Source organism: Diabrotica virgifera, chromosome 7 (genome assembly GCF_917563875.1).
Source record: "Diabrotica virgifera virgifera chromosome 7, PGI_DIABVI_V3a".
NCBI classification, from domain to species: Eukaryota; Metazoa; Arthropoda; class Insecta; order Coleoptera; family Chrysomelidae; genus Diabrotica; species Diabrotica virgifera.
Window position 1 is genome coordinate 93,620,611 of NC_065449.1, and position 19,899 is coordinate 93,640,509.

The 19,899-nt window shown below is 34.1% G+C and overlaps 1 protein-coding gene across 3 annotated transcripts in view; it reads left to right on the top strand.

Annotated features, from left to right (window-relative positions):
• LOC114327501 (tubulin monoglutamylase TTLL4) overlaps positions 1 to 19,899 on the top strand; it is a 158,345-nt gene that overhangs the window by 21,878 nt on the left and 116,568 nt on the right. For all 3 annotated transcript variants that reach the window (XM_028276140.2, XM_028276139.2, XM_028276141.2), the window contains one exon: positions 2,132 to 2,802. In XM_028276140.2, coding sequence (XP_028131941.1) covers positions 2,132 to 2,802 — 671 coding nt within the window. The remainder of the gene's footprint in view (positions 1 to 2,131; positions 2,803 to 19,899) is intronic.

Below are 19,899 nucleotides of genomic sequence, written 5' to 3' on the forward strand. Positions count from 1 at the left end.
TTTTGATAAAATCAGAAGGAGACTTATTGGTCTGTACGACATAGAGAACATAATATGGAACTTCATAAAATTAAAAAAACAATAATACATTGAAAAGTTTGTTACACAAAATGGTTGTTTCTGATCTGATCAATGAAATGAAGGTTTGTATATTTTTGGCAGATGGCAAAATAACCAAACTTGTAACAAAAAAAAACTGTACTACTATCTTCAAAATGTATGTTGATTTCAACAATTCTACCTAATGGCTTTTCTGTATATTCTTGAAAATGTTAAATAATAATTATCTAATTTTATCTACACAAAATTGTAAGGATGATTTGTAACCTTTAAAAGATTATGATTCTATCACAATATTATGAAAATAACACAAGTCCAGATAAATATATGTAGAGACTTATAACTTCGAGACTGAAAAATGTAGCCGTTGGCTGCAGGCTTCTCATCAAATACAAAGAATCAGACATATGCCAGGCTGGCGCATATGCCAGGCTGGCACAAAATGTGTTCTGCTGTTTTGTCCTCTAGGTGACAACAATTGCAATATTCTCAGTGTATCTTTGACAATAAAAGTTTTTTGTGTACAGATTTTTGAGAAGATTATCTACCAAGATTGCTCAAAGTAGAGGTGACAGATCTCCTCCTTGTGGATGCCCCCACCTGCTCTTTTGATAGTTGCTTTGCCCAGAGTGGATATTAGTTGCTTTGCTCAGAATGGATATTAGTATCCTATTCTCCAAGTAAGCCCTTATCCTCCTGCATATTACCGCAAGTGTACCTCATCTACTCATTGCTATTTTCAAAGAGTTGGTGGTAACATTATTAAATGCGCCTTCAATATCTAAAAAAGTGGTCATTTCTATCCCTCTATTGACTTTGAGATAAGCCTATTTAGATCATTCAATGCCGAGTCCAGAGATTTACTATACTTCGTTTGTGTAGAGACTTATCCAGATTTTTTCTGCGACTTAAGGCCGTATGACACTATGCATTTCTTACAGGGCACAAATGTATGTGCAACATACGATACAAGAAAATATAAATAACTTTCTATATCAGAAATGATACAAAAAAATGCATACTTAGTGTCATACAGCCTTTAAATTAGACAGATAAATTGGATAAAAACAAATGATCACTCTTTGCTAAAGTCCTAGGAATTACAGAAGTCTTATTACAGAATTTTAACATATTTTTAAAATGTTGAACACAGTATTATATTGTTTTTCTTTTCACTTTCTGTTATTTTACCAAAATAATTGGCAACAAGGCTTTACAGTAAATATACTAAGATCACAAATTCTTTATTGAAGAAATTGTGATAATAGAATAAATCTACAAAAGTTTGTAGATGTGTAGAAAATGTGTGTTAAATGTTTGATGTACCACCAGAGAAGAAGGCAATAATTGTAAATATATATTTGATTCATAGAACTACATCCTTCTTTCTGTAATGAAGTATCGAGCCATATAGAGTTTTTCTAGTGAATAGAATTACTAAGTCAAAATATGTCCTTAGATATGATAATTATTACATATATAAGACAAACACATCTAAAAATGCCTGGGTAGTAAGCCAGTTTATTGTTGGACGATAAATCTTTCCACCAAATCTTGTATTGGAATAATGTTGTGTGTGTTTGAGCATTATTGGCTTCGGAGTCATGTCCATTCGCCATTTTACCTTTTTGGAATTATTTGTATTATTTATGCGGAAGCTCTAAAGGAGTGCTTCCTGCTTTTTACTGGTTTGTTTAGGTAGGTATCCAATCACAATTCTGCTCCAATTTTACAAAGAACTGTTTTATATACCTATATCTAATTTTTCAACGATTTTTATTTCTATTTGAAATTATTTCCTTTCGTTGTAATTTTTTTTATTTACTTATTTTTTTTTATTATTATTTTTTTTATTTATTTTCCATTTTTTTTTTCATTGTCTTTTTTCCAATATAAATTGGATGTTAGTTTCCAATATAATGTTAAGTTTTATTAAAAACAATAACTTTACTATTCAAATATAATCATTCAAAATATTCAAAAGAAGTTTGAAATTCAGATATTTGTGTGGAAATATATATGTAGTTTTTAATCCAATTAAAGTGTCTTCAATTTTATCTTTTCTTTTTAGATTGAAATTCCTACGTTTCAGAAGAAATCTGAAGTAAGAAGCCCGGATAAATCAATTACCAGTCATAGTTATAACAATACATCTCCCAGAGGCCATTTATACAGTAGAAGTGATCTTTTAGATAAATATCCTAGTCCAAACAAATTTAAAACAAGTTCATCAGCAAGCCCCTATTGTAATGAGTTTTGTTCATACTCAAACTTTAAGATGCATACACTAAGTAATCAGATTCCAGTGTGTTTTGACACCAGCACTTATTTTAATAAACGATGTGAAGCCATCCCAGATAAATACACCAGAGAAATTCAGGATTTAAGAGAAAAATTACTCTCATTAAAAAGCACTAGCTATATTTGTAGCGATAGCTTGGTCTTCAATCCTAGTACAGCTGTGATTAAAACTACAGTACCTAGATCAAACACCAATGGCATTCAAAATGAATTAAAATCAAATACAGATACAAATTTTATTAGTAATAACTATAAAGAAGGTAAATGTCTTCAAATGAAAGGATCTGTTGCAGCACCTGAACCATCTCCAACAGCTGCTCTTAAAACCCATAGGAGTAAAGTTTCATTAAAAACTAGAGCTAAACTGGGCAACCATAAAGTGAGAAAAGTCAAACCCAAAGCCATCCACAACATACCTACTTTGTCAGATGATGTGAACAGGTAAATATAAACACTTTAATTCATATTCTAAATAACAAATAATTCATTTCAAGGTAGACTTTCAAACATGACAGTTTTCATTAATTTATGTCTTACAATTTACAAAAAATATATTAAATCTGTAATAGTCTCGCGTTTTATACCGCTAATGCGGCTTTTCGAGATTATACCAGGATAGTCTGCTATCTCTAGGGCCTACGGCATGCAAGGAAGGTAACAGGGCCAGTGCTAATCTTCAACCTCCTATTATTACCTTTGGTTTTACTCAAAGTACTCATTTTATTCAGGCTTATTTAGCTTATAGACATTTTTAAAAATGTCTAGATGTACTCGCAGATGCTGCGATTCGATCCCCGGCCTACCTGCGTGGAAGTCAAGACATCCTACCGCCTGAGCTATCTGACTTGCCGGATATAAGAAATATTATTATATGGGCTATTCCACGAATATACAACTGTCTTGGATTATCGCGACAACAAATATTTTAGTGTGCAACATAAGAAGTGCGAAAGTAAATGGCTCTAATAATTGTTCCAATAAGCAACAATGTATTTTGCAATTTACTTTCGTTCTTCATAATTTGCACAGTAAAATATTCGTTGTGGAGATAATCCACAACAGTCGTATGTTCGTGGAATAGGGTATAATTAACTATTTAGGTGGGAAATAAGCCACAATTAAATTGAAAAAATAATTTTATTAACGTTTCGACGCCCAAATCGGGTGCCGTTGTCAAAATACAAAATACTACTAAATTATAGTCCGTCCGCTATAACTTTTCCCATGGGGTACGATGCATTTTCAATCAAATTAAGTCAAAATAGAAAGTGAAACGTACGCCGATGTGTGTAGTATATAGCAGGGGTCACCAATTAGCGGACCGCGGTCCGCATCCGGACCGTGAGCTAATTTTGTGCGGACCGTCAATAAATTCAGAATATACCTAGTGTTTGGCAATTTTGAAAATGTTTGGCCATGAAATTGTGTACTATGTTGGGCTCAACTATGTGTGCGAAGCCGCTTTATCAAGAATGAACTTTATTAAAAATCGGTAGAGACCTCACTTAACAGATGACTATCTCAACTCCCTAATGAGACTCATTTGCACTAAACTCACTCCAAACTTTAGACGGGTTGTACATAAAAAATGTCATTTTTCTCTCTGATAATTTTATTTTGTAAAGAGTTTTCCCCCTTATTGTTATACTTACTAATCATTAATTTTGAAATTAAGTAAGCTGTAATATAAAATTGTCATGTGGATTTTTTTATATTCATTTCCTTTCTACTATATTTTAAGTAGGAGTACTTTTCAGATGTGCATTTAATTAAAATAATTTTCAGATTTAATAAGTTTGCAACAAACACCTTGCATTGAAACTAATGTAGAAAAGATAACATGTTAATTAGCATTTTGTACTATGATTATATTTATTTTAAATTCCTCAGTTTCCTTTCTACAAAATTGAAGATGTCTAAAAACCTCAGCATTCAAAATATAAATTCCAAATTTTTAAAATATTCTCAGTAACAATTTACAATACAATTTTCAAAATATGTATACTGATAATAACATCAAAACAATACAAATGAATTTATATTTTATTTAACTATTGTACCAGGAAAACTTACAGAAAAGTATACAGTAACCAAAAAGCAATCAGATATTATTATTTTTCTAAATCATGAGGGGTTAACAAATCAGAAGGGTGCCGGGTGAAACAATTTTTTAAGCAAATTCAAAATTACTTTTTTGTCTCGAAAAATGCATTTTTAGGTTTCTTGGGTAATTAAAAACAATAAAGGTATCTTGTGATATTTCTGAAAAGTTGATAGTTTTCGAGTTATAAGCGATTTAAAATCTGAAAAATGCGAAAATATGCATTTGCGATGCTAAAAACATATTTTCTCGGGCAAAAAAGGTGATGTTTTGAATTTGTTAAAAAATATATTAAACAATTTCTGCCCAAAAATTTCGCCCGGCACCCTTCTGATTTGTTTATAGGGGATATTTTTTAACAAGAATCCACAAAGAAATCGAATCAGAATAGTCAGACAAAGGCAGCATAAATCCGGCCCCCGGAAGTGTCATAGGTTTTCGAAACGGACCCTCAGGGAATATTTGGTGACCCCTGTGCTAGGTGATGTAAGGCAGGACTTCACTGGTCAAATGAGGTTTGAACCAGAAGAGATCCTAAAACTACCAATATAGACCAGGGCGCATCTGTAAAAATATTAGTACATTTGGATGTCGAGAGGTGACTCATATTTTTTTAAAAAGAAAAGAAAATAATCGTTTTCGTTTTGATTCAATAGGGAACTTGCATAAATTTTTAAATTCAAAAAAAATGTTATAAATCACAACAGAACATAATTTAAAACATGTATCAAAGATAAAAAAGTTTTGTTTGTCTTTCGTTTGGCCCCTAAAGACGATTAAAAATTCAAATTAAAACAGGTGGTCCAAAACGCGTCGTGACGTCACTGGGTTGTACATTTACATTTTTCCAATAAAGTAAACAGAATTTTAAATTAGACGTTATAAACGTCAGTAGAAAATACATTTATGTGACGTTACAAGTGTTTTTGATCGTTTGAACTATTCATAGAAAATTTTTACTTTTACAAAATGGTTTTATTTTCAATAGTAAACCTTCGTTCCTTTCCTTCAAAAACAGTATAAAACTCCAATTTTAACAAACTGGTATATATTATTACAATGACATACGATAAATGTCATTAGAATATAAATATTTTTGACTTATTCCACGACGATGAGCTGGCCAAATACCCAAGTAGGTGGAGGCCAATAAACTAAAGAAGGAGAAGAAGAATATACCTAAATATAAGGTTGTGTCTAGGTATACGTTAACGTGTACGCAAATAAAAAAGTTAGAGTGTCAGTGATTTCTTATTTTTTATTTGTTTAGTGTTTGTTTTTAAATTAACTATGGAGTGTGGACAATTATTTAGTTCTTTTAACGAGTTTAAGAACATTTTTAAAACAGTACGAAAAATATAAGAGACTATAAATTAATATATATTTTTTTAGTTATAAATGAAATAGTATTACCGTCCAAGATTAAAATAAAAGGAAGACCTAAAGCTTTCACAATAATAATTAACTTGTTCTGAAGCTATTATCCTTGTGGAATTTTTGTAATCAACTATTCTAAATGAGAACTAAGCCACAATTTAACTAAAAAATTGATTTTATTAACGTTTCGACGTCTAAACCGGATGTCGTTGTCAACATACAAAATATTATTAAATTAAACAAAAATGTTGTTGCTTAGTAAAAAATTTTTTCTAATAATTTATTTAATCTGATTAATTTTTGTATTTTGACAATGACATCCGATTTGGACGTCGAAACGTTAATAAAATAATTTTTTTAGTTAAATTGTGGCTTATTTTGCATTTAGAATAGTGGATTATAATAATTCACTTACATATAAAAATTATTTTAACAATATTTTGTACCTACATGTCATGTCAACTAAATACATATAATTATTTTGCTAACCTAAATATATACTTTTATATATATACATTGATTTATTACAATTAAGTTTGAAACATCTGAATAGTTCTGCTTTCCTTCCCTTAACAAATATTTTTCTATCAAACAAACACTAAACATATCAAAATAGCATGTACTAAAATGTATAGTCACTGCGCAAGCTAAATAATGACGTCACTGGCTTGATGAAGTTTAATTCGCGTCTACCTAACTTTTTTATTTGCGTACACGTTAGCGTGTACCTAGACACAGCGAAATATAACCATAGTCAAAACTAATGCAAAACTATGTGACGTCACGGGCCGTTTGAACTATTTTATACCGCAGAAGACTTTAAATATGTATTTCGTAAGTTATTACGAGTTTTTGAAGAGTGAAATTTTGGAAATCTCATTTTTAAACAAAACTGAACATTATTATCTAATCAAAAAAAATGTGCAAGTTCCCTATTCGAATCTCTTGCCATCCTCTGACACCGTGTTTCGGGGTCTACCCCTTTTCAAAGAGGCTATGCAAGTAGACTGAATTGAATCATAACGAAACGAAGAAGAACTGCATATATTAAAATATTTGCAGCAGAGTGTGGTTAGACTGTCCTCTAACGGGGAATGACGAAATGAGTAAAAATAAATTTCGACCAAGAGTTTTTTTCAGTATCAGTATTCAAGAGTATCAGTTGGTGCTCCTTTGGAATTCTTCCTTTTTCGAGTAGCACCTTTATTCGGAATGTTCCCTGGTCTATGAAAACCTCTCCAAGGTCTTCTGTAAATAACCCTGGTTCCGGATTGTATATTTTATACAGTTCTGCATTCATGGGTTTTAATAGTGTTAAAAACATTATTGCGATGAGTATTTTCTTCCATCTTGATCCTGATGTATTCTTTGGTTTTTCCTGTTTCTCTTCTTCCAGTTTTATCAGCTTATGTATGGGTCTTTTTGTTATTTTCCCGTTTGCCTTTCTCACTGTCACTACTGTGGGTAATCCCTCCGCTCCAGGGTGTGTTTCTATTACCCTCGCTAATGGCCATCTGCCTGGAGGTGTATCCTCTTCCTTAGTTATGACTATTTCTTCTCTTTTTACGTTTGGGTGCGTTTTATGCCATTTATTTCTTTGTTGTAACTGTTGCAGGTACTCTTGCCTCCAAATCCTGAAATCTCTTTTTATTTTTTCCAATATTCGCCACCTTGCTGGCATCTTCAAATACGTCGTGAGCTCTTCTTCCCGATTCGGTGATAAAATTTCTTTCCCTATAAGGAAGTGGGCTGGTGTAATTGCTATTTTCCCTTCTGGGTCTTCTGATGATACACATAATGGTCTCGAATTCATACAGGCTTCTATTTGTGTTAGCACCGTACTCAGTTCCTCATATGTTAATACTGTTTCCCCTCTGATTCTTTTCAAATGATATTTCATTATTCGCACTGCGCTTTCCCACAATCCTCCGAAATGTGGCGCATATGCAGGTATGACATGCAACTGGGTGCCTAGTGCAACTAATCCTTGTTTTATCTCGTCCTCTATGTTTTGATTTTCTTTTTTCAGTAAATTTGCCGTTCCTACAAATGTGGTTCTGTTGTCACTGTAAATGTTGTTGCACTGTCCTCTGCGGGCCGTAAATCTTTTGAACGCCGCGATAAATGCATCTGTAGACATATCGCTTACTACCTCAAGGTGTACTGCCTTTGTTGACAGACACACAAATACTGCAATGTATCCTTTATCCTTTGTCCTCTGCCTTTCGTAGTACTTATTTTTATCGGCCCGGCATAATCTATCCCTCTATTCGTAAAGGGATGACTCGGGTTCACTCTGTCCTTCGGCAGATCTCCCATTAACTGTTGTGCTACTTGACTTTTATACCTCCTACACTTCAAACATTTTGTTAGGTGATTTTTCACGGTTTTTTATCCAGTATTTCCTCTTTATGTACTGTAATGTCTGTTGTAGCCCGCTATGTAGATTTCTTGTATGACTCTCTGATATAATTAATTTTGTTAGTGCACTGTCCTTTGGTAAAATTATCGGATGTTTTTCCGCGTACTTTAGATTCGTGTGCCTCAGCCTTCCGGTGACTCTTAGAATCCCTTGCTTATCCAGGAATGGTACCAATGATGCTAGTTTGTTCTTCCTGTCTAGTCGCTGTTTCTTCTCCAGCTTGTCGATTTCTTGTTTGAAGTTGGTGAGCTGTGTGAGCTTTATCACTTTTAATAGTGTTTCCTCTAATTCTCGGACTGTAAGTTGTCCTTAATTTTTGTCCTTCTTCTTTCTGCAGTTGTTTGCAAATCTCATACAATATGATAAAACTCTTCTCATTCTTTCTAAATTCGAGAATCTCTCGCATATGTCTTCCTTTATCGTTGCCATGTGCGCCGTTACTTTCGTTTTGACTTCCTCCTCATTTGTTTCAGGTATTTCCTCTGCCGTCTGCCTAAGTGCTTTTTTACTTGTCAGCCAAGTTGGTCCCTTCCACCATAACTCTGCTTCTAATAACTCTGATGCGGTACTTCCACGTGAGAGGATGTCCGCTGGGTTTTCCTTCGTATCCACCTTATGCCAATTTTCTGGTCCTATAACGCTTTTTATCTCCTCTACTCTGTTGGCGACGAACATATTTCACCTTTTTGACGATCCCTTTATCCAAGCCAGGGTTATTGTGAGTCCGACCATGCATATACTTCAATGTTCTCCCTGTTCAATGCTTGTAGGGTTTTCCTCATTAAATTTGCTAATAGTACCGCGGCACACAATTCTAATCTTGGTAATGTCGTTTTTCCTTTCAATGGTGCGACTTTCGATTTTGCTATCATTAGATTAGTTTTAATTTCCGGGCCTAACACCCTTGAATAAATTACCGCTCCATATCCTTTCAGAGACGCATCTGCGAATCCATGTAGTTCTACTCTGATTGTTTTATTTAAATTGTTCCACCTGGGTATTGTTATCTTCTCAAGATTTATTAATTGTGCCTGGTATGCTTTCCACCGGCTTTGTTGCGTTATAGTTAATTCTTTATCCCAACTGGTCTTTTGCTCCCAAAGTTCTTGTATGAACATTTTCGCCTGAATTACTACTGGTGCTATCCATCCTAATGGGTCATATAGTTTTGCTACTTCTGACAGTATGTGGCTTTTCACTGTTCAATATCGGATATGAATTCTGAATATTTGTTATTGGACATACTGCCCGCCGGCCAATCTGGCCCAAGTGTCATTACTCAAAGTTCTCCCGGGGTAATTACCCTAGTGTCGGTTTTATAAATAAATTCTTTTATCGCTATTGGTGTTTCCCTTATCTGAAGAACAGCCTCCACTGAGCCCTAGGATTATACATGGTGTAATGTGACAGAATCCAGAAAGGAGGATTTACACTTAGAAAATGGTTGAGCAACGAAGAAAAAATAATGGAGAACGTACCAGAAGAAATGAGGAATGTAGACTAAAAGGATTCAATCAAGAATTAGTACGAAAGGCGTTAGGAATACATTGGTCACCTAAAGAAGATACAATCAGATTCAAAATAGAAATAACGACGACAAAGAAAATATCGAAAAGACACATACTGTCAGAAGTAGCAAAACTATATGACCCATTAGGATGGATAGCACCAGTAGTAATTCAGGCGAGAATGTTCATACAATAACTTTGGGAGCAAAAGACCAGTTGGAATAAAGAATTAAGTAGCACGCAACAAAGCCGGTGGAAAGCATACCAGGCACAATAACCAGGTGGAACAATTTAAATAAAACAATCAGAGTAGAACTACATGGATTCGCAGATGCGTCTCTGAAAGGATATGGAGCGGTAATTTATTCAAGGGTGTTAGGCCAGGAAATTAAAACGAATCTAATGATAGAAAAATCGAAAGTCGCACCATTGAAAGGAAAAACGACATTACCAAGATTAGAATTGTGTGCCGCGGTACTATTAGCAAATTTAATGAGGAAAACCCTACAAGCATTGAACAGGGAGAACATTGAAGTATATGCATGGTCGGACTCAACAATAACCCTGGCTTGGATAAAGGGATCGTCAAAAAGGTGGAAAATGTTCGTCGCCAACAGAGTAGAGGAGATAAAAAGCGTTATAGGACCAAAAAATTGGCATAAGGTGAAAACGAAGGAAAACCCAGCGGACATCCTCTCACGTGGAAGTACCGCATCAGAGTTATTAGAAGCAGAGTTATGGTGGAAGGGACCAACTTGGCTGATAAGTAAAAAAGCACTTAGGCAGACGGCAGAGGAAATACCTGAAACAACTGAGGAGGAAGTCAAAACGAAAGTAACGGCGCACATGGCAACGATAAAGGAAGACATATGCGAGATATTCTCGAATTTAGAAAGAATGAGAAGAGTATTATTATATTGTATGAGATTTGCAAACAACTGCAGAAAGAAGAAGGACAAAAATCAAGGACAACTTACAGTCTGAGAATTAGAGGAAACACCATTAAAAGTGATAAAGCTCACACAGCTCACCAACTTCAAACAAGAAATCGACAAGCTGGAGAAGAAACAGCAACTAGACAGGAAGAACAAACTAGCATCATTGGTACCATTCCTGGATAAACAAGGGATTCTAATAGTCACCGGAAGGCTGAGGCACACGAATCTACAGTACGCGGAAAAACATCCGATAATTTTACCAAAGGACAGTGCACTAACAAAATTAATTATATCAGAGAGTCATACAAGAAATCTACATAGCGGGCTACAACAGACATTACAATACATAAAGAGGAAATACTGGATAATAAACGGAAGAAGAACCGTGAAAAATCACCTAACAAAATGTTTGGTAGGAGGTATAAAAGTCAAGTAGCACAACAGTTAATGGGAGATCTGTCGAAGGACAGAGTGAACCCGAGTCATCCCTTTACGAATAGAGGGATATATTATGCCGGGCCGATAAATACAATGCCTGTCAACAAAGGCAGTACACCTCGAGGTAGTAAGCGATATGTCTACAGATGCATTTATCGCGGCGTTCAAAAGATTTACGGCACGCAGAGGACAGTGCAACAACATTTACAGTGACAACGGAACCACATTTGTAGGAACGGCAAATTTACTGAAAAAAGAAAATCAAAACATAGAGGACGAGATAAAACAAGGATTAGTTGCACTAGGCACCCAGTGGCATAGATAATTGTGTATAGATAATTGAATAACCTTTCGAATGAGCTATCACACGATCCCTATTCTTATTTAAAAAAATCATCGATTACGCCATCACGCCCAGATGGATGACGTCACTAGTATGATATATATGCCAAAAAATTATAATTTAAAAATAAAAATCGACCTGTTTCGGCATTTACCTCCAGAGTTACCCATTATCGAGAAAATGAATTTATTCCAACTCAAACGTCCTCACTGTAATATTTTCGTTGAACTGACAACGTTGCCCTAGAAATTAGAATGACATATGTGACAAGATCAACTTACACAACTTGAAAAACACGATTTTCGGCTATACGCTGTGAGCTCGTCCGTAGAGGGGATATTTACAAATTCGCGAACGCCAGTAGTGACAAGTTTGTAAACGTTTACCGGAAATTTGACATAAATGTCAAAGTGATTAATTTAAAATTAAAAACATTAATTATAAACAATATTAGTTGGTCAAAGCTGTGGTATATATTTTTACCTTAAATATACTTACGTTTTAAATACTGAATTTAAGTTTTTTTAATGTTCCGTAATATCTAATTATAAATAATCTATTATAATCTTAGCGCCATCTACACGATTATTGTCAAAGTATCCGAAGTAAGAAATTGATATTTTATCAATAGAACGTCAAAATGATTAGAAAAATCTTAAAAAAATCAATTACAATTTAATTACTTTTTTGCGTTGTAAATATTAAGCGATAACAATTAAATAATAAATTTAAAAATTACCGGTAAAAGTTGAATTATAGTAACCGCTAGGAGCGACACCAGCGAAGCTCAGAGCGTATAAGAGTTGTACCAGTATTTTATGACGCGAAGTGTACAACCGAAAATAGTTAAAAAAGAATAATAATTTCTAAAACAAATTAAAATTTATGCTCGTCAGTGTATTTCCTTAGTGAGACATCCTACAAAAAATTGTAAGCCACTGAACCCTTCCATAATAGATCTATCAAAAGTTCCAATAAAGTTGTTTAAAATTTTTCTTTATGATAAATATCGATAACCCTGTCGTTTTCGAAATTTTCATATAGGCGAGCGGCACGCACCCCCAAAATGACCAGGTACTGACCACGGTGAGGTGAATAGCTAATTTAGGTCATAATTTATGTTTGATGGTGCTGAAAACGAAAATGAGGCTTATTTTGAATTTTATGTGGGGGAACATTGTCAAAATCGCAATTTTACCCTAAAAATAAAAAAAAAAATGAAATCACGTTTTTTGCGTTTAACTCGCTACAACTATGTTCCATTTTAATATTTTGTTCTGAAATTCTTAAAGGATACATTTCTCACCCTTCTGAAGACAATGAGACCTGTTTCAAGGTTTCAGTCTCATTCTAGTAAAAGTTATGAATTTTTTAAAATAAACGGTGTAGATTCCTGAATTGCAAAGTTTAATCGCAAAAGTTGAGTAACGAAATTTTAAATTAAGCTTTTTAATCACGTTTATGTTAAAATATAAAGTACAAAGAAGTTTCCTGGAAAGTTTTAGTCCAAAATGTTCTATAGAAAAAAAAATAGTGCACCTTTTAATATCGACGTTACAAATCCCCAAAATAACGCTTATTTTTCGAGATACTGACGATGGGTGGTGAATGGCTAATTTTAGTCTTACTTCATGTTTTTGATGGTGGTGAAAACGAAAATGAAGTCTATTTTGAATATCTATTTTAAGTGGGGAACCATTGTCAAAATTGCAAAAAAAATCTCGCTACAACTCTGTTGCGTTTTAATATTTTTTTCTGACATTTTTGATAGTATATATTTCTCACCTTTCTGAAGACAATGGGACCTGTTTCAAGCTTTCAGTCTTATTCTAGTCTTCTTCTTCGGGTGCTATGTCCGTTTATCGAACGTTAGCGGTCATGTTGGCTACCATAACTTTATTCGCAGCAGATCTGAAGAGCGATTCCGAAGTGTGACCAAACCATTGCATCAAATTTCTTAACCAAGATGTTCTTCTTCTTCCTCGACTTCTTCTGCCTAATATTTTACCCTGCATAATTAGATGTAGAATGCTATATTTTTTCGGATGTCTACAAACATGCGCAAAATACTCGAGTTTTCTAGACTTTATCATTTTTACCAGTTCTCTGCCTTTCTTCATCCTGCTCAGAATAATATCATTACGCACCCTGTCCATCCAGCTTACTCTCAGCATTCTTCGATAGCACCATAATTCAAAGGATTCAACCATCTTAAGCATTCTTCCTGTTAAGGTCCATGACTCAACTCCGTAGAGAAGAACGGAAAACACGTAACACTTTAAAATTCTTGTCCTAAGACTCAAATTTATGTCATGAACGCATAGAATTTTCTTGTAACGGAAAAATGCTGATTTGGCTTGAGCAATTCTGCAACGTATTTCGGTGGATGGATCCCAATTATCAGTGATTCTGCTTCCCAAGTATGTTATAGCTTCAACTCTCTTAAGTTGTACATCATTAACGTGAATTCCAGCATCGATGACATTATCCTTACTGACGACCATATATTTTGTTTTTTTGATGTTAAGGTGGAGACCATAATTACTGCACTGTGCTACCACAGAATCCAATAGATATTGTAATTCGGTATCACTACTGGCAATCAGTACAGTGTCGTCTGCATATCGGAGATTATTTATCAGTTTCCCGTTTATCACAACTCCACCTTGTGTAGTACTGAGTGCCTCTTCAAACATCTTTTCTGAATAAATGTTAAAAATTAATGGTGAAAGAATACATCCCTGTCTTACTCCACGTTTAATTTGAATCTCTTCTGTGTGATCACCGTCTACTCTAACTGTGGCTTTTTGATTCCAGTACAGGTTAGCAATGAGTTTTAGATCTTTATCGTCAATATTAGTTGGCCTTAGAACATCTAACATCTTAGTATGTGATACTTTGTCAAATGCTTTTTCGAAATCAAGAAAACATAGGTACACATCAGCATTTACATCTCTACTCCTTTGTACTAATACCTGCAACCCCAACAGGGCCTCTCGTGTACCTAGTCCATTTCTAAAGTCAAATTGAGTTTCGCCCAAATGTTCTTCGATTCTTTTATATATTCTCGCATGGATCACACGCAGAAAGACCTTAAGTACGTGGCTCATTAGGCTAATGGTTCGATGATCATGACATTCTTTTGCCTTCGCTTTCTTGAGAATTGGTATAAAAGTAGATTTCAGCCAATCATGTGGTAAGTGACCATGATTATATATAGCATTAAACAAGTCAACCAATACTTTACTTCCGCAATCTCCTAGTAGTTTTAAAACCTCTGTGGGTATTTCATCAGGTCCCATGGCCTTCTTTGATTTTGACAAGCGTATAGCATCTTCCACTTCGCTTTTAGTTATAGGTGGTCCACTATATTCGCGTCCGTTATGTTATGTTGTATTGGTCGATCATCCTGAAAAAGATCCTTAATGTATTTCCTCCATCGGTGCAGTTTTTGTTTGGTGTCAAACAATAGATTTCCATTTGAATCAGCTATCGCACGACTACTTATATTTCCACACTTTGCTAATTCTTTTACCTTCTTATGCATGTTGAAAGAATCATATTTTCTTTCATACTCCTCGATTTCGCTACATCCTTGGGAGAACCATTGCGCTTTAGCACTCCTTATTTTCCTTCTTATTTCAGTGTACAATAACTTATATTGGTCTTCATTGCGATTTCTGTGTAGTCTTCTTCTTTCTATCAAATCGAGAATTTCCTGCGTCATCCATCTTTGTTTTGGTTCAGCTTTCCCCGTCTCCAATTTCCCTTTTATATTAGTCTGAATGGTATCTCTTATATTTAGGTTTTGGCTTTTTCCTAAATATGTGTTTTAATCTTACAGTCATCTTAGCCAAGAGTAAATTGTGATCTGATGGCACATCCGCGCCTGGATAGGTTTTGACTGACGTTATAGTATTTCTGAATCGTTGATTGACCGCTATGTAGTCTATCTGGTTACGGACAATATTACCAACTGCATCTGCTGGCGCTTTCCACGTATATAGGCGACGCTTAGGTAATTTGAAGAAAGTATTCATTATACATAAGTTGTTTTCGGTACAGAACTCTACGAAACGCTCTCCTCTATCATTCCTGTTGCCTAGACCATACTTCCCTACAGTGTCTTCTTCTTCTCCACTGCCTACTTTGGCATTTAAGTCTCCCATTAGGATAGTGATCTCATTGTTCTTATCTGTTTTATAGCCTTGTCTAAGTATGTGTAGAATGTCTCTATCTCTTCTTCATCACACATCGATGTTGGCGCATACACTTGAATTAAATTGATGTTTATTGGTGTCAAATGGAATCGCATCACTATAATTCTCTCTGATATTGGTATCCAATCCATGAGTGATTTGCTAACATCTTTAGTAATAATGATCCCTACTCCGTGCCTATGATTGTTGCTGTCTTCTCCAGAGTAGTAAACACGATGTTCATCTATTGCGCATTCACCCTGTCGAGGCCAACGCATTTCGCTGATGCCTAAGATTGAAATTTTTAACCTCTTCATTTCCTTGATGGTATTGTGTACCTTTCCTGCTTCAAACATGCTACGCACATTCCAGGTACCTATTCGTTTTTCTTCATATCCTTTAAGTTTGACAATAGCTGGCCGGGAGATTCTTCGCACTCCTGCCCCATCTAAGGGGCGCCCGTACTCGGAGCCGTTTAGTTTTGCAGCCATTATCATGATTGTCCTGGGAGAGTTCTCCTTTGCTTTCTACACCGCTGTGTAAACGCCGTTTCCATGGCTACCATTGCGCCGTTTACTATCCGGTACATTGCCGTTTCAGCATTTTTTATACTTTCGCCAATGTTCGGTTCTGATATAGCCAGCTGCCGCCAATAAGTGTGATCCTATATTAACCCTAGAACCTGAGTTTCCTCCTCCGCCCTTCACACCGGCTCAAGATACTCCTTTCCGCTGCGTCAGCCGTTGAGGTCTTCACCCGTAACTCTGGGCAGGGGGTTGCGTTATACCCCGCAACACTGGGTCCTTAGCAGAACTTAGTCACCGACTTATAGTCAGGTCCACCCCCCGCGACTTGGACGCGCCTGTTAAGATTTACCTAAGTGGGTTCAGAGAAAGAGTCTCTGGTTCCCCTTAGGCCGGGTTAATGCTTATGTTTGAGTCCACAAGCAAAGGCCTTATTCTAGGCCTTATTAAAGACTTATTCTAGTAAAAGTTATGAATTAAAAAAATGAACGAAAATTTTTTAAAGTAAACGTAAACGGTGCAGATTCCTGAATTGCAAAGTTTAATCGCAAAAGTTGAGTGAGGAAATTTGAAATTTAGCTTTTTAATCACGTTTATGTTAAAACATAGAGTACAAAGAAGTTTTCTGGAAAGTTTAATATCAAAATGCTTATAGAAAAAAAAATGGTGCAACTTTTAATATGGACGTTATAAATCCCCAAGATGTCGCTTATTTTTCGAGATACTGGGTATGGGTGGTGAATGGCTAATTTTAAATTTTAAGTGAGGAAACATTGTCAAAATTGCAACCTAAAAATATAAAAACAGAAATCATGTTTTTTGAATTTATACAGCATATATTCTTTACCTTTCTGAAGACTATGGGGCCTGTTGCAAGCCTTCAGTGGTATTACAATAAAAGTTACGAATTTTTTAAAGTAAAAGGTACAGATTCGTGAATTGCAAAGTTTAATCTCAAAACTTGAGTGACAAAATTTGAAATTTATATTTTTAATCATGTTTATGCTAAAACTTAGAGTACAAATAAGTTTTCTGTCAAGATGACAACGTTTTATAGAAAAAAAAATGGTGCAACATTTAAGTTTAAGAAAAACGTTATTTTATTTATTTTTATTTTTAGGGTAAAATTGCGATTTTGACAATGTTCTCCCACATAAAATTCAAAATAAACTCCATTTTCGTTTTCAGCACCTTCAAAAATATAAATTAAGATCAAAATTAGCCATTCACCACCCATGGTCAGTATCTCGAAACTTCGATATTAAAAGTTACACCATTTTTTTTAACACTTTGATCTAAATCTTTCCAGAAAACTTCTTTGTACTCTATATTTTAACATAAACATGATTAAAAGCTAAATTTCATATTTCGTCACTCAACTTTTGCGATTAAACTTTGCAATTCAGAAATCTGCACCTCTTACTTAAAAAAATTATAACTTTTATTAGAATAAGACTGTAAGTTTGAAACAAGTTCCATTCAGAAAGGTGAGAGATATATACTATAAAAATTTCAAGAAAAAAATATTAAAATGGAACAGAGTTGTAGCGAGTTAAACGTAAAAAAACGTGATTTTATTTTTAGGGTAAAATTGCGATTTTGACAATGTTTCCCCACTTAAAATTCAAAATAAACCTCATTTTCGTTTTCAGCACCACCAAAGACATAAAGTATCACCAAAATTAGTCATTCACCACACCGTGGTGATAAGCGTTTTTTGGGGGTGTGCCGCTCGTCTAATAATCCTGTATGTTCATAATGTGGGAAGCTGTTGATAATTTGGGAGCAATGGTTACTTTAACGAAATAAAACAATATGAAAAAAATTTTTTTAGGAAACGCTTTTATTTAGTTATGAGTGACTAAAAGTTAAAATATAAAAAAATCAACTAAAAAGCAAAAAATAAAAAAAATCAAACTCGACGGATTATTCGAAAATAAACGTTCGTTAAAAAAATGAAAAAATCTAACACATTCGTTAAAGAAAAGCGTGTAGTCCATTCTTTCACGATTTTTGCTCTAAATTTTAAAGAACCGCTTGGATTGACATGACATTTGGCATACGTATAGCTTACATGTCAAAGAAAAAAAGTGATATTGTGCCGATGTGTGCTTTTGCCCTGGGGGCGACTTTCACCCGCTCTTGGGGGTGAAAAAATATATGTCCAAAATAAGTCCGGAAATGGGTAAACTGACTAATTTTAAGTAACTTTTGTTTTATAGAGCTTTTTCGTCAAGTCAACACTTTTCTAGTTATTTGCGAGTGAATATGTTCATTTTTCAACAAAATAACCACATTTTTAGACGGTTTTTGCAAATAACTCAAAAAGTAAGTATTTTGTCGAAAAAAACGTTCTTAGCAAAAATATACCATATAAAAAAGTAAAAAAAATGGTGTTCACGTTAGGTCTCTGGATCTCGTAGAACCAGAGTTATAGCCAATGAAAAATAGATTCATATTCACCAAATTTCAAATAGAATATTTCGACGTGAAATATCCAAAAAATTAAGCACTTTTTGGGGAAAACCCATTATAACTTTTTTAAATTGTTTAAAAAAAGCTTTATTTCTGCTTTTACAAAAAGTTTCTAGCATTAAATTTAAGCAAGTTACGCTCAAAATAAAGTTGGTCCCTTTTGTTTTTGCAAAAAAAAAATCGGGAAGACCACCCCCTAATTAGCAACTTAAATGAAATTATCAAGTATATTCAAATGGGAAATAAGCCACAATTTTACCTAAAAATGATTTTATTAACGTTTCGACGCCCAAGTCGGGTGTCGTTGTCAAAATACAAAATAATACTAAATAATATTAAATGAAATTAATCGTTACCGCTCCACAAATTATTTTACTTATGTTGTGTTTATAAGATCTGTAAGTTTCATCGATTCAAAGTGCTTATTTTTGAAGAAAAAAAATGGTTTCAAAGTAAAATTTTTAAAAATTTAAATTTTGAAAAATATGCTTTTTTTCAAAATAACTTAAAAATTGTTAGATACCAAAAATCTCGAAAAACAAAAAAGTCAGATTTGCTTTTCTGAATATCATCTATTTTTTTGTTTTTCTGTTAGACAAAAATTGATTAAGATTTGGTGTTTCTAAATTTGCATACATTCGTGATCAGTGACTCGTTCAACCCCTTTTAACCACAGCCCTTTCAATAATAAGGACTTTGAACCGATGAAACTTACAGATCATATAAACAATATATACACGAGTCAAGAAACTTGTGAAGTCGTAAAGATTAAGTTCATTTAAGATACTAATTAGGGGGTGATTTTCTCGATTTTTTTACCAAAACCAAAAGGGGCTAACTTTATTTTGAGCGTAACTTGTTTAATTTTGATGCTAGAAATTTTTTTTATAAAACAAAAATGAAGCTTTTTTTAAACATTTTAAATAAGTTGTAATGAGTTTTCCCCGAAATGTGCTTCATTTTTGGTTATTTCACGTTAAAGTGTTCCATTTGGAATTTGACGAATATGAACCTATATTTCATTAGCTATAATTCTACTTCTACTAGGTGTAGAGACGTGATATATACACCATTTTTTAAAAATTTTTACAGGCTATATTTTTGCTAAGAATGTTTTTTCGACAAAATTCTTACTATTTGAGTTATTTGCGAAAAACCGTCTAAAAGCGTGGTTATTTTGTTGAAAAAATGAACAATTCACTGGCAAATAACT